The sequence below is a fragment of the Lissotriton vulgaris genome, chromosome 5 (genome assembly GCF_964263255.1).
Source record: "Lissotriton vulgaris chromosome 5, aLisVul1.2, whole genome shotgun sequence".
NCBI lineage: Eukaryota > Metazoa > Chordata > Amphibia > Caudata > Salamandridae > Lissotriton > Lissotriton vulgaris.
The window spans coordinates 1,987,202,789-1,987,215,692 of NC_141693.1; the positions used below are offsets into that span (position 1 = coordinate 1,987,202,789).

At 45.1% G+C, this 12,904-nt stretch overlaps 1 protein-coding gene across 1 annotated transcript in view; it reads right to left on the minus strand.

The window, feature by feature from the left end:
• ADAMTS13 (ADAM metallopeptidase with thrombospondin type 1 motif 13) overlaps positions 1 to 12,904 on the minus strand; it is a 251,929-nt gene that overhangs the window by 89,472 nt on the left and 149,553 nt on the right. The window contains exon 24 of the mRNA XM_086924723.1: positions 4,460 to 4,639. Within this exon, the coding sequence (XP_086780849.1) occupies positions 4,460 to 4,639 (180 nt within the window). The remainder of the gene's footprint in view (positions 1 to 4,459; positions 4,640 to 12,904) is intronic.

Below are 12,904 nucleotides of genomic sequence, written 5' to 3' on the forward strand. Positions count from 1 at the left end.
GTTATCAACTTCATTTCTTAATGTAGGTTTGGTGTGTGCCAGGGGTTTGATACAGATAAAAGCTGTCCGTAGTAGGGGATTTGTTTTGGAAGTTTGGCTTTCTCTGAACAGTTGTATACAGATTGAACAGCATACTCAATGAGGGATTCCACATGTCTGTGGTTGACTGTTAATATGAACTTTGCTATGTGTAAAATCCATAGCATTTTGTACAGCAATATGCGGGAAAACAACGCTTGGGTGATGTCATCAGTGATATTATCAATAATGTAATTTGAGATGTCATAAATAATGTCATAGAACATGTAATGAGTGATGTTATTTGTAAGGTCATGAGCAGAGCATGGCAGGGGCGCAAGTTATAGTTAACGCTGATAAGTATAACTGGTGAATTTCTGTGTTTTTTTTAGTTCAAAACGTTAATGTTCACAGTGACAAATTCATCAAACTATAACGTTACTTTACACTTTTGTTTTTCTTGTGAATTTCTACGTTTAAAAAAACCTAAAACCAGATATTTTTTCTAATACCTAATTATAGATAGATTATAGAGCATTTGAGAGTGAAATGTTAACAGATCAATTAGTTGAGAAAACTAATAGCAAAAGGATTCAAGAGAAGCTCTTTACAACTGAGAACTTAACTTTGGACAAAGCTTTAGAAATAGCTAAAAATGTGGAGACTAAAACTAAGTTTATGGACCAGATTGCGCTAGAAGCTAAAGTTCATACAGTCACTGTGGAGAATGTTGTGAACAAGAGGGAGAAGAAAGGTGATAAACAGAGAATTTTAGAGTGTTAAAGATGTGGCAGCAGAAGCCATTAGGGCAATGCTTCTTTATGTCCCACTGTTGAGAAATATTGAGCGAAATGCAAAAAGAAGGGTCCTTTTGCCAAGGTATGCAAGTCTAGGCTGGCACATCTCAAACCTGTAACAAAAAAAGTTCTGTTAGTTGATAGTGTACCTGTGGTGGATTATGATCCTGACAGTGAAGAGAGTAATTTGTTTATGATGATATCGGATGTTGATGTATGAAGTGTGGTGGGTAGTTTGAATGATTTGGGGAACTCGCACAAAACCACTGAATGTACAAAAATAGCTGATGTTCCAGAACTTTTCAAGCTGGACTGCATGAGTGTCAGGAATCCGTTTTGTCAAATTGGAGTGGATGGCAAGAGTATTTCAATAACAATGATGGCTGATTTCGGTTCCTTTTTCACTCTTGTTGGTCCCGAAGAATGGAATAAGTTAGTCAATATTCCCTTGAAGAAATCCACAGTTAAGCCTGTACCTTATGGGGGTAAACCTGTTCAGATATTGGGGGAATTTGATTGTGTCTTTACTTTTAAGCATCATTCCACTTCAACTACAGTGTATGTGGCAAAAGTGGGATCGTCTTTGCTGGATGGATGGAACGGAAAAATTTGGACATCATTTTAGACCTCAACAGTTCACAACAGGTTTTGCTTAAAGAGGATTTCAAGATTGAAAAGCGTCCTTTCCAGAAATCTTTAGCAAGAATCTTGGCAACATCAAGGGTTTTTCACATTGTATAATTTTAAAACAAGGAGCTCAACTTGTAGTTCACAAAGCCAGATGTGTTCCATTTTCTATAAGAAAGGAATTGTCTCTGGAATCGGAATCTCTTTGCCAGCGGGCTATCATTGAGCCAATTGAGAGCTCTGAATGGTCTCCTGAGGTCTTGGCCAGGAAGGCCAATGGTGCTTTTAGGATGTACATTGACTTGAGGGATTTAAATGAGAGAATAGGGGTCGACAGACATCCTCTACCAAACATTACTGAAATGTTGGGTTCATTAATGGGGCCATAGTATTTGCCACCTTTGGCATGTCCTCTGCATATCACCAGTTCATACTAAAAAAAGAAAGCCACTATCTTACATCTTTTGTTACCTCTTATGGTGCCTACAGATTTAAGAGAATGCCCTTTGGTCTGGCATCAGCTTCAGCGGTATTTCAAAGAGTCATGGAGGCAATGTTGGCTCGTGCTCCCGATGTCAGATGTTTCCAAGATGACATTTTGGTTTATGGAAAGAATGTGGAAGGCCATGACAAGACTTTGGCTACTGTTCTATCTATTTTGACTGAAAGACGTGTCACTCTAAAAGCAGAAAAATGCAAGTTTGCAGTGGATGAAGTTGACTACCTGGGTTATAAGTTGTCTGCTCTGTGGTTGAACCTGAGGATTTAGTCATGGCCATAAAGGGTTTCCCTACACTGCAAAATACTGACCAGCTTCGGTCATTTTTTGGCATGATAGAATTTCATGCTAGATTTATTCCCAACTGTAGCGATAAAACACATAACAGGAGAATGCTGATAAAAAAACAGCAGTTTCTGTGGTCCCCAGTAGAAGAGAGTGAATTTCAATGAATAAAAGCGGAACTTAGGTGCCAGTCCCCGGAAGGCACTTGATACTAATGGTCTGTCTATTGTCAGTATAGGTTACGTGCTGTGTTACTTAAAAAAAAAGAAGGAAAGGAAGAAGTAGTAGCTTTTAAGTCTCGCACTCTGAGAGACACGGAGGGCACTTACTCTGTGAGAGCGCGTGAAGCCCTAGCCTGTTGGTGGGGTGTGGATCATTTTAGGCAGTACTTGTGGGGTTCTGAGTTTGTCATCCACATGAATCACAAGCCCTTAGTAAATGTTTTTACCACAAAGGGAGCCAGTAATGCCACTCCTCGCATTGCCAAATGTCATTAAAGATTAATGGAGTTTTAATTTCAATTAGAATATTTACCTGGTGCCAAGAATATTTTTGCGGACTGTTTGTCCAGGTTGCCTCTTTCCAACGCACCAGTAGGGAAACAATGGGTGGATGATGGTTTTTGCCTGGTGGCCTCATTGATGGAGTCTGGTATTGGTTGCATATCAGAGAAAGAGTAGTAGGTCGCTGTTCTAGGAGATGAAACCATCCAAACGGTTGTTGGTATGTTGAATAAGGGTTGGGTGCCTAACAGTAGGGAAGTCCATTCGTTCAAACATGGCTTTCTGGAGTTAAGCATGCATATGGGCGTTTTGATGAGAATGGATTTGTTTGTGGTGCTGATGGCTTTGCAAAGCAACATTTTGGCTTTGGCCCATAAGGGTCATGTGGGCATGAGAGCCATGAAGAGAAGAATCAGAGAAATGTTTTGGTGGCCAGGCATGGATAGAGGATTTTAAACTTTTGTCTGAGACTGTGTAGCATGAGCGGTGAGTGACAAGTCCCAAGTCACATTTCCAAGTCCTATTGAGGCTGTGCCTGTTCCTGACAAAGCATTGTTCAAACGAGTCCTGGACATCATTGGACCCATGTATGTTTTGGATGAACGAAAAAGGTTTGGTTTGGTTGCTGTAGACTATGGTTCAAGGTGGCCAAATGTGAAATGTGTAAAGTCCGCCACCACTGAGGAGTGTTGGAATTTCTCCAGTCCTTAATTTTGAGAGAAGGTGCTCTTGTTGAACTGGTCACAGACAATGGTGTGCAATTTATGGCCAAAGAGTTCCAAAGTTTCATGAGTCATTGGGGTATCAAGCATATTACTACTTCATTACATCATCCCTACAGTAATGGATTGGTAGAACGGTATAATAGAGTTATAAAAGATAGCATTCTGCTGTCAGTAGCAAATGGATTGGATTGGAAGAAGGAAATTGTGGGTTTGTTATGGGCTCTGCACACCACACCCAGTGCCATTACCAAGGAATCTCCCTTCGCTTTATTGAAAGGCAGAGTAGCTGCCACCAAGTTAGTAAGACCCTGGATGCATGATTTGAGTGTACCTAGGGTTAAACCTGAATCAGTGAGAGAAAATTGTGAAAAGTCCCAGAGCAAGTATGCGAGCAAGGAACCCATCATAGTGAGGAGACAAGCTCTTTTCAAAGCAGGGGATTGGGTTAGAGTGAGGTTGCCTGGTCTGGTTGATAAGGGACATTCTACATTTTCCAGTCTGCCCTGGCCGGTCCTTAAGATTGAAGCTTAATAAAGAGTATGGACTTCTCCTACCTTTGAAGCTTCCATGTCTTCCTTTCACCTATATATGACCATCAGAATTACAGTGTCAAAGAAAGTGCCAGTCAGAACTTTATTCCAACATAATGTTCCAGATGTCAGGGACAAATTTACATAATGTGCATGTCTATGATTGAATATTTACATTGTAGAAAACTACTTTCAAGAAGATTTTGGATAACAGCAACTTGTTCAGTGGAGATAATGCATCTGATGCAAAGATCTGTGTGCCAGTTGTAAGTCGGAGTTGATATCTAGAAGCAGACTCAGCATTTCAACCTTCTAAAGTCTAAATTATGAGCAGCAGTGAATCACAGTAAAACCTGCTATTTACAGTGCCTTGAACCTTCAATAGTGAGGTAGCAAGCTCTACGGTTTTATGAGTGTCTCAATGATACTCTTTCATGTTCAGTAATTTATAATCATGCCATGGCCGTAACCTTACCTGACAGGGCATGGCTCAACGTTACACAATCTCGTGGAGCTAGGCCGCGGGATACGGCTACACTTGGAGTGAGGCAAAGGCTGCGTCAGCTCGCCCTCTGTCTTCACGCAGCGCACCGAGAGTTGCACTGTACCTCCGCCACAAGTGACAGTACAGGGAGCCAGTTCCTCTACCTCCCACCTATGAGAAAGAAGAGAAACCATTGGACTGGGGTAGAAATTACAGAGCTAACACCATGTATGCAACTCATGGAAACCCATGAGATGTTGAGATGACTTTTCCAATGTCAGGCATAAGACCTCCAATCTATCCATTTAAAAAAGACCTGGCCTCTCTTAGAGACCTCAAGGTTCCTCAGGTCAGACGTGAGAAGGCTTGTATTTCATAATATTGTGGACATAAATACCATGCTACAAATCAATTGTAGACAGAATATCGACAACCACAACACTGTAAATGTACAGGGTAGTATACATTTACTACTCTTGACTCCACATTCACATACCTTAAAGGTAAAATACTGTCAAGGTACATACAAGTTAAGTAGAGTAAACCTATCTATGCATACTTACCTTAACGATCTTTGGTAATCAATATGTTTGATATCTTTGCAGCCAGATATTTTTCCACAATATTCTGGTCCTGAAACATAATTAGTTAATTCAGTCCTGTTTTCAATTTAAATTCTGGCTTTTCCCTATAATGGGAAAAGTATAGGAAGATAAAAATGGATCTCATGAGGCTGCATGTGTTCAGCCATTGAGGAGGGGTGAAGCATAGAACAATAAGACCCTTGAGTGATGCTAAGAGACAATCTTCCAATTCCTTACTGTGTTGTCTATATCCAGAGAACTAACTAAACAGAAACTGGGGTGATACAGGCCCTTTGTAACATCTGATGACCAATGAAATTCCTTGCTTCAGATTTGGTAGGGCTAATTTTGCATCACGCTGAATAATTTGGGCATAATAACTATGTTAAAGTTAGACAATGAGGAGGGAACAACAGACATCTACTGGCTGAAGGTATATTGTAACCATGCTACAGAGTCCCGTTTAGAATGCCAGCTAATGTGGTGCCTTCTGAATGGCAGTGGAGATACATTCAACCACAGCTACATCGTTTCTACATGACACTGGACTTTCCTTCACTAAAGTGTCTGAAACTGCTTTAGGAAGATCGATTTTGTGGAGAAAATATCTGGCAGAAAATCCATTAATACCCATCACTGCTTGTGGAATATCCCCAGCGAAACGGTAACACTTAAAATGGACTCCCAAAGTGGGTATCCATTGTTGGTGCCCTGATGTTTGGTGTTTGCATGTGAAGAGCATAAGAAAGTTCAGTGCCACGTCAGTGGCGGTCTTTCACAGATTACCTCGGCCAAAATGGTGGCAGAACAGTTACCCTCGATTGTGCGGCATGTCTGACGGAATTAACTCTCAACCTTGGTTGAAATAAGGTTGGATCTTGAGCTTTCTGTCACCTGGGGACACTACATAGGGAGGGTATACCTCATGAGATGCAAAGAGGGACTTGTGAGAGGTCATCTCCGCAGCCATTCTGTGCAGTGTCACTTTCAAGGCCTCTGCTGCACTGTTAAAACTGAGGGTTGCTAGAGCACATGAATCAAGGGTACCAGTGAGCTTACAGGCTTTATATCTTCCATACTTTGCTGACCTCCCTGCTACAGCATATCTCTGTGTTAGAAATTTGAAGTCATATGTCCATTTAAGCACCATGTTGCCTCAGGTCTTTGTCTCAGGGACCTCTCCTTGGAGGGCACACCTCTGCCTTACAGAATTGCAGCATTTGGACCGGTTTGGGTGCCAAGCAGTAGTGCTTTTTCTTCTGTTCCTCAGTAGCCTCATCAGTGAGGGCACGCCTCTAAAGCATCCTTACCTAAATCAACAGACACGGTCGCTCCAGACGCTGCTCCCCCGCTCTGCCTGCCTGCTGAAGTGCCTCTGCATCCCCACCTCGCTCTTCCGCAAGTACCCACAGAGTGTGAATTGATCTGCCTTAAGGAAGGAACCTCGTTGTGCATTAGTGTGTCATAGCGCTACGCCTGCCTAACTACGCTGCTATTAATCAACTGGCATCTAGAATATTGTAGCGCTGCTGTTACTATTGTCTGCCTGATCTCACCGGTGCCTTTATTACTAAGATCACGCTATTCGATTTATGTGCCCCATTCCGGTCAGATATCGGCTGAGGCCATTTTGTGACTGCTGTTGTTGTTGGTGTTTGCTTCCTGTGCCTTCCCCGACCAGTCCCCGCCCAGCTCCCGCCTCCCAGCTGACCACCCCTCGCCCCTCCCCCTTCTCCATTCACTTATGACAGTTGTAGGTTCGCGCAGCGTTCACGCGCAGCGTCCGCGCCCCAGTCGCGCCGAAGGTGCGCCAAAGGTAAGCCCGTCTACGCCCGTCCGCGCCAAGCCCGCGCCCAGCGCCAGACCCCCTGGGCCTCGCAATGCCCAGGGGGTGCCAAGGGGGTGGTGATGGACGGAGCATCTGAATCAATCAAACACTCACACCCAGTCAAAAGATCTGGGTTTAATCCATCACCTTTCTTTAGCCCACTCTGCCACCCCAGTTCAGACATGGCTATATGCAAATCAGTCTGACACTGTGCCTCATGGGAACAGTCCAGCCCGAAAAGCCAAGCCATGTCTTCCCTGGACCGGAAACAAACTTCAGAGGACCGGTATCTGGCATTCGAGCCGTCTTCAGCCCGGCTTGCTTGAATCCAGTGGCAAAGTGAGCAAGGGACTCACGTCTGAGCATACCCTGCCACACTTATGGCGGCCAAAAGCGGTACAAAAGGGGGTGGTGACGGACAGAGCATCTGAATCAATCAAACACTCACACCCAGTCAAAAGATCTGGGTTTAATCCATCACCGTTCTTTAGCCCACTCTGCCACCCCAGTTCAGACATGGCTATATGCAAATCAGTCTGACCCTGTGCCTCATGGGAACAGTCCGGCCCGAACTGCCAAGCCATGTCTTCTCTGGACCGGAAACAAGCTTCCGAGGATCGGTTTCTGGCATTCCAGCCGTCTTCAGCCCGGCCTGCTTGAATCCAGTGGCAAAGTGAGCAAGGGACTCACGTCTGAGCCTACCCTGCTCCACTTATGGCGGCCAAAAGCGGTACAAAGGAGGTGGTGATGGACGGAGCATCTGAATCAATCAAACACTCACACCCAGTCAAAAGATCTGGGTTTAATCCATCACCGTTCTTTAGCCCACTCTGCCAACCCAGTTCAGACATGGCTATAAGCAAATCAGTCTGACCCTGTGCCTCATGGGAACAGTCCAGCCCGAACTGCCAAGGCATGTCTTCCCTGGACCGGAAACAAGCTTCCGAGGACCGGTTTCTGGCATTCCAGCCGTCTTCAGCCCGGCTTGCTTGAATCCAGTGGCAAAGTGAGCAAGGGACTCACGTCTGAGCATACCCTGTCACAACTATGGCTGCCAAAAGCGGTACAAAAGGGGGTGGTGATGGACGGAGCATCTGAATCAATCAAACACTCACACGCAGTCAAAAGATCTGGGTTTAATCCATCACCGTTTTTTAGCCCACTCTGCCACCCCAGTTCAGACATGGCTATATGCAAATCAGTCTGACCCTGTGCCTCTTGGGAACAGTCCAGCCCGAACTGCAATACAGAATAATCCATATGGATCACTTCACAAAGTGGAGACTATGAATTTTGAGACAAAGCAGGAAAGCTTATAGGCTGGTTAACAACTAAAACAGGACTATGTAATATAGCCCATGGGCTGTATATAGAAGACAGGGAGAAACTATCCGACTCACGAACAACTGTCGAAATGTTCGCAAAGTACTATCAAAATCTATATAGAGCCAGGAACTCTGCAAATAAGAGAGTATGGGAGGCAATCATACAAGACATCCTGGTTATGAGACTGAGCTGAGCTGACTGCTTAAGCTTAGAAAAATAAATCTCTTACTGAAGAGGAAATTCGCCCTAGTTATGGGCTCATTAGCCCAGTGCAGCTTGGCTCCAGAGATACTGTGTGCACAGGACCCATGTCTGGGCATTCAGGAAGTTTGTGCTGGATTGTTCCTATTGGAGCAGGGTCAAGACTGGTTTGCAAATAGCTGGTCCAAACTGAGGTGACACGGTGTGCGAAATAACGATGAATTGGGATGTGGTCCGAGTAATTACCATTGGCTGAGATTAATTCAAGCATTCATCCTTCACTCTTTTGCATACTTTAGAGGGTCGGCCTAAGTGGGACTGGCATGCCCAGACATTGATCCCATGCACTGTGTGTCACTTAAACCAAGCTGTACCCGGCTGATGAGCCCATAACTAGGGAGAAACCTGTCCTGGATTGCTCGTGTTCTGGTTCAGGGAGGGCCTGGCTTTGCAGGTCAGGCTGGACTGTTCCAACTGGAGTGGATGGAGGAGCAAAGGTCCAGGGAATTTAAGGCTTTGGACAACACTTGAATAAGTGATCTCGATGAGTGGGTGGAGACACACTCGAAGCTCTGGACCTCTTGGGCTTCAAATAAGAAACAGTTTTGAAAAGTGGTAAGTGTGTTCTCCACATAAAGTTACATCAATTTTCGAGATTAATATCCATTCTTTCCAGATCATAATATGGAGGACAGAGACATTTTTGTTTGCAGTGAGGTTTCTTTATTTTTATTCATAGAGCAAGGACAGCCGACACGTGTTTCGCCCCCTCTTGGCGATTTGCGCCGGGGCTTTCTCAAGGCTAGATTGATTAAGTCACGTAGACAATCTTCGTTTCCAAATATTTACAATGTCCCAAATACAAAAATATAGTCCGCGGGGATTCAACCCAAGAGACCACAACGTCGGAAGGACTTTAGGATCAGGGGCATCAGCCTAACAAAAAATGTTTTACCCTTGAAGAACTATATTTTTGTATTTGGGACATTGTAAATATTTGGAAACGAAGATTGTCTACGTGACTTAATCAATCTAGCCTTGAGAAAGCCCCGGCGCAAATCGCCAAGAGGGGGCGAAACACGTGTCGGCTGTCCTTGCTCTATGAATAAAAATAAAGAAACCTCACTGCAAACAAAAATGTCTCTGTCCTCCATATTATGATCTGGAAAGAATGGATATTAATCTTGAAAGAAAATTGATGTAACTTTATGTGGAGAACACACTTACCACTTTTCAAAACTGTTCCAACTGGAGCAGGGTCTAGACTGATTTGCATATAACTGGATCCAACCTAAGGTGACATGGTGGGCAAAATAAAGATGTAATGGGATTCGGCCTGAGTAATTACCAGTGGCTGAGATTAACTTAAGCATTCCATCCATCACTTTTCTATATACTTCACCAAGTGGTACAAGACACAGCTTGAGAAGAGTGCACCTGCCAATGGCAAGAATACATAAAATAGCATGCCTGGAGGCAATTATGTTAATTGACTTTGAAAAAGCATCAGGTACCTTATACTGGCACTACATGTTCCACTTAATGCAGCGGAAGAACACAGTCTGAATTAAAAAAAAAAACCTTACAGTTACCTTACACAAATCCATTAGCAGAGGCTTAAGTAAACAGAATATTATCAGCTCTACTCCCCATTGAGAGGGAAACCCAACAACGCTGTCTAATTTACCACTGTTGTTTGCCCAGGCAGTCACCTCTCTGGCACCCTGAGTTTGTATAGTTGGATTGGTGCAATGTCTTGAGTGGGGGAACGGAAACAAAAACTGTGTCTCACTTTACGCAGCCAATTTATTAGCACCTATCCATTAGCTGAAATGCTATGAACAAAGACTCTTTGAGATCCTGGAAACGTCTGGGGAAATGTTTGAGTTGTTGATAAATTGGAAGAAATCAATCACATACACACTATAGGGGGATAAATCGTGGTCAACTGACAAAACTGATTAACCGTTGTCCTAATTAGTTTCAGATACCTGTGTGCCTACATATCTCTTAGGATCCACAACATGTATGGAAACAAATATATGTCACACATGCAGCGATGCAACACTGAAACTTGCTGTCTCTCTCTATGACCGGGCAAATAGCTCTCTTTAAAATAGTTATTATGCCCAATATATTCTACGTGGTGCAAAGTTAGCCCTACCAAATCCAAGAGCACTATTTCCAAGAGATAAAACACAGAGTAGTGTTCATTAAATGTGTACACTTGTGGTACGAAGGTGAATTGGTAATGGAGGAATCCTTTCTATATTATTGAGAGGACCAATTGACCTTCTTAAATGATTTGTTATTTGGGAGAAAGCATAACCCAGAAGATAGACTTGAAATGGAGGAACTGAAGGACACAAACAAGTTTCACACATTATATGGTGCACAGAAGTGTGAACATCTATCACTAATCACCGGAGTGGTGTTTGAATGCTTGAGTAAGACACAGATGGAGTGGGTGGAATGGAGGATAAGATGTGAAATGCCACTATGCCAGGGAATGTGGCTGAAACGGGTTGTCTGGCAGAGGTCACAAGAGGGGAAATTGTAGGTGTATATATAGGGTGGAGGATGAGTGGATTTCAGATTATATGAAGCTCTTCTAAGAATTAGCTGAAGAATTTGAGATACATATCTCACAATTCTACTAATACCTCCGGTAGACACACACTATATCATGCCACATAAAAGTGATCAGAGAAATCCCTTATTTTACTCTATTAGAAGCCAAGGTCACACAAGGCCCCATTGAATGGGAGAAACACATTCATAAATACATTTTACACCAGTTAATCATAGTCCAGACAAGATGACCCCACTTCAATCAATCAATCAATCAATCAATCAATCAATGCATTTCTAAAGCGCACTACATACCCGTGAGGGTCTCAAGGTGATGGGGGGAGGGATGGGGGGCGGGGTTGCTGCTACTGACCGAAGAGCCAGGTCTTAAAGAGTCTTCTGAAGGCCAGCAGGTCCTGGGTCTGTCGTAGGTTAGTAGGGAGAGTGTTCCATGTCTTGGCGAGGAGAAGGATCTGCCGCCGGCGGTGGTTTTCCGGATATGAGGAACTGTGGCGAGGTTGAGGTTGGCAGAGCGGAGGCAGCGGGTGGGGGTCTAGAAGCTGAGTCTTTGAGGTATGCTGGTCCGGCATTGTGAAGGGCTTTGTGTGCATGGATGAGGAGCTTGAAGGTGATCCTCTTGTTGACTGGGAGCCAGTGCAGGCCTCTCAGGTGGGGTATGATGTGGCTGTGTCGGGGGATGTCGAGGATCAGTCGTGCCGAGGCGTTCTGGATTCGTTGTAGTCGTCTCAGGAGCTTGGTTGTTGTTCCTGAGTAGAGGGCGTTCCCGTAGTCGAGTCTGCTGGTGACGAGGGCCTGGGTGACGGTTTTCCTCGTGTCAGAGGGGATCCATTTGAAGATCCTGCGGAGCATTCGGTGGGTGTTGAAGCAGGACTTGGAGACGGCGTTGACTTGCTTTGTCATGGAGAGGGCGGAGTCGAGGATGACACCTAGGTTGCGTGCGTGGTCGGTGGGTTCCGGGGCTGTGCCTAGCGATGTGGGCTACCAGGAGTCGTCCCAGGCTGATGGGGTGGGCCTGAGAATGAGGACCTCCGTCTTGTCTGAGTTTAGCTTCAGCCTGTTGTCCTTCATCCATTCGGCGATGGCCTTCATTCCTCTGTGGAGGTTGGCTTAGGCGGTGTGGGGGTCTTCGGTGAGGGATAAGATCAGCTGAGTGTCGTCGGCGTAGGAGATGATGTTGAGGTTATGTTGTCGTGCGACGTGGGCGAGGGGTGCCATGTAGATATTGAACAGCATTGCGCTGAGGGAGGATCCCTGTGAGATGCCGCAGATGATCTCAGTGGTTTTAGAGCGGAAGGGTGGGAGGCGGACGCTCTGGGTTCTGCCGGAGAGGAAGGACGTGGTCCAGGGCAGGGCCTTCTCTTGGATTCTGGAGTCATGGAGGCATGCTGATAGGATGCGGTGGCAGACCATGTCAAAGGCTGCTGATAGGTTTTTGAGGAGGAGGGCGGCTGTTTCTCCTTTGTCCATCAGGATCCTGATGTCGTCGGTGGCGGCGATGAGGGCGGTCTCGGTGCTGTGGTTGCTGCGGAAGCCGGATTGGGAAGGGTCCAGGATGTTGTTGTCTTCGAGGTAGCGGGTTAGCTTTTTGTTGACAATCTTCTCCGTGACTTTCACCGGGAACGGAAGCAGGGAGATGGGCCGGAAGTTCATGAGGTCCTTGGGGTCTGCCTTGGGTTTCTTCAGTAGGGCGTTGATCTCGGCGTGCTTCCAGCTTTCCGGGAAGGTTGCCGTCTCGAAGGAGATGTTGATTGTTTTCCGGAGGTGGGGCGCGATGGCTGTGCTGGCTTTGTTGAACATGTGGTGAGGTCAAGGGTCGGATGGGGATCCGGAGTGGATGGAGTTCATGGTTTTGATGGTGTCTTCGTCGCTGACGTTGGACCAGGCGGTCAGGTGACTGGTGCGGGT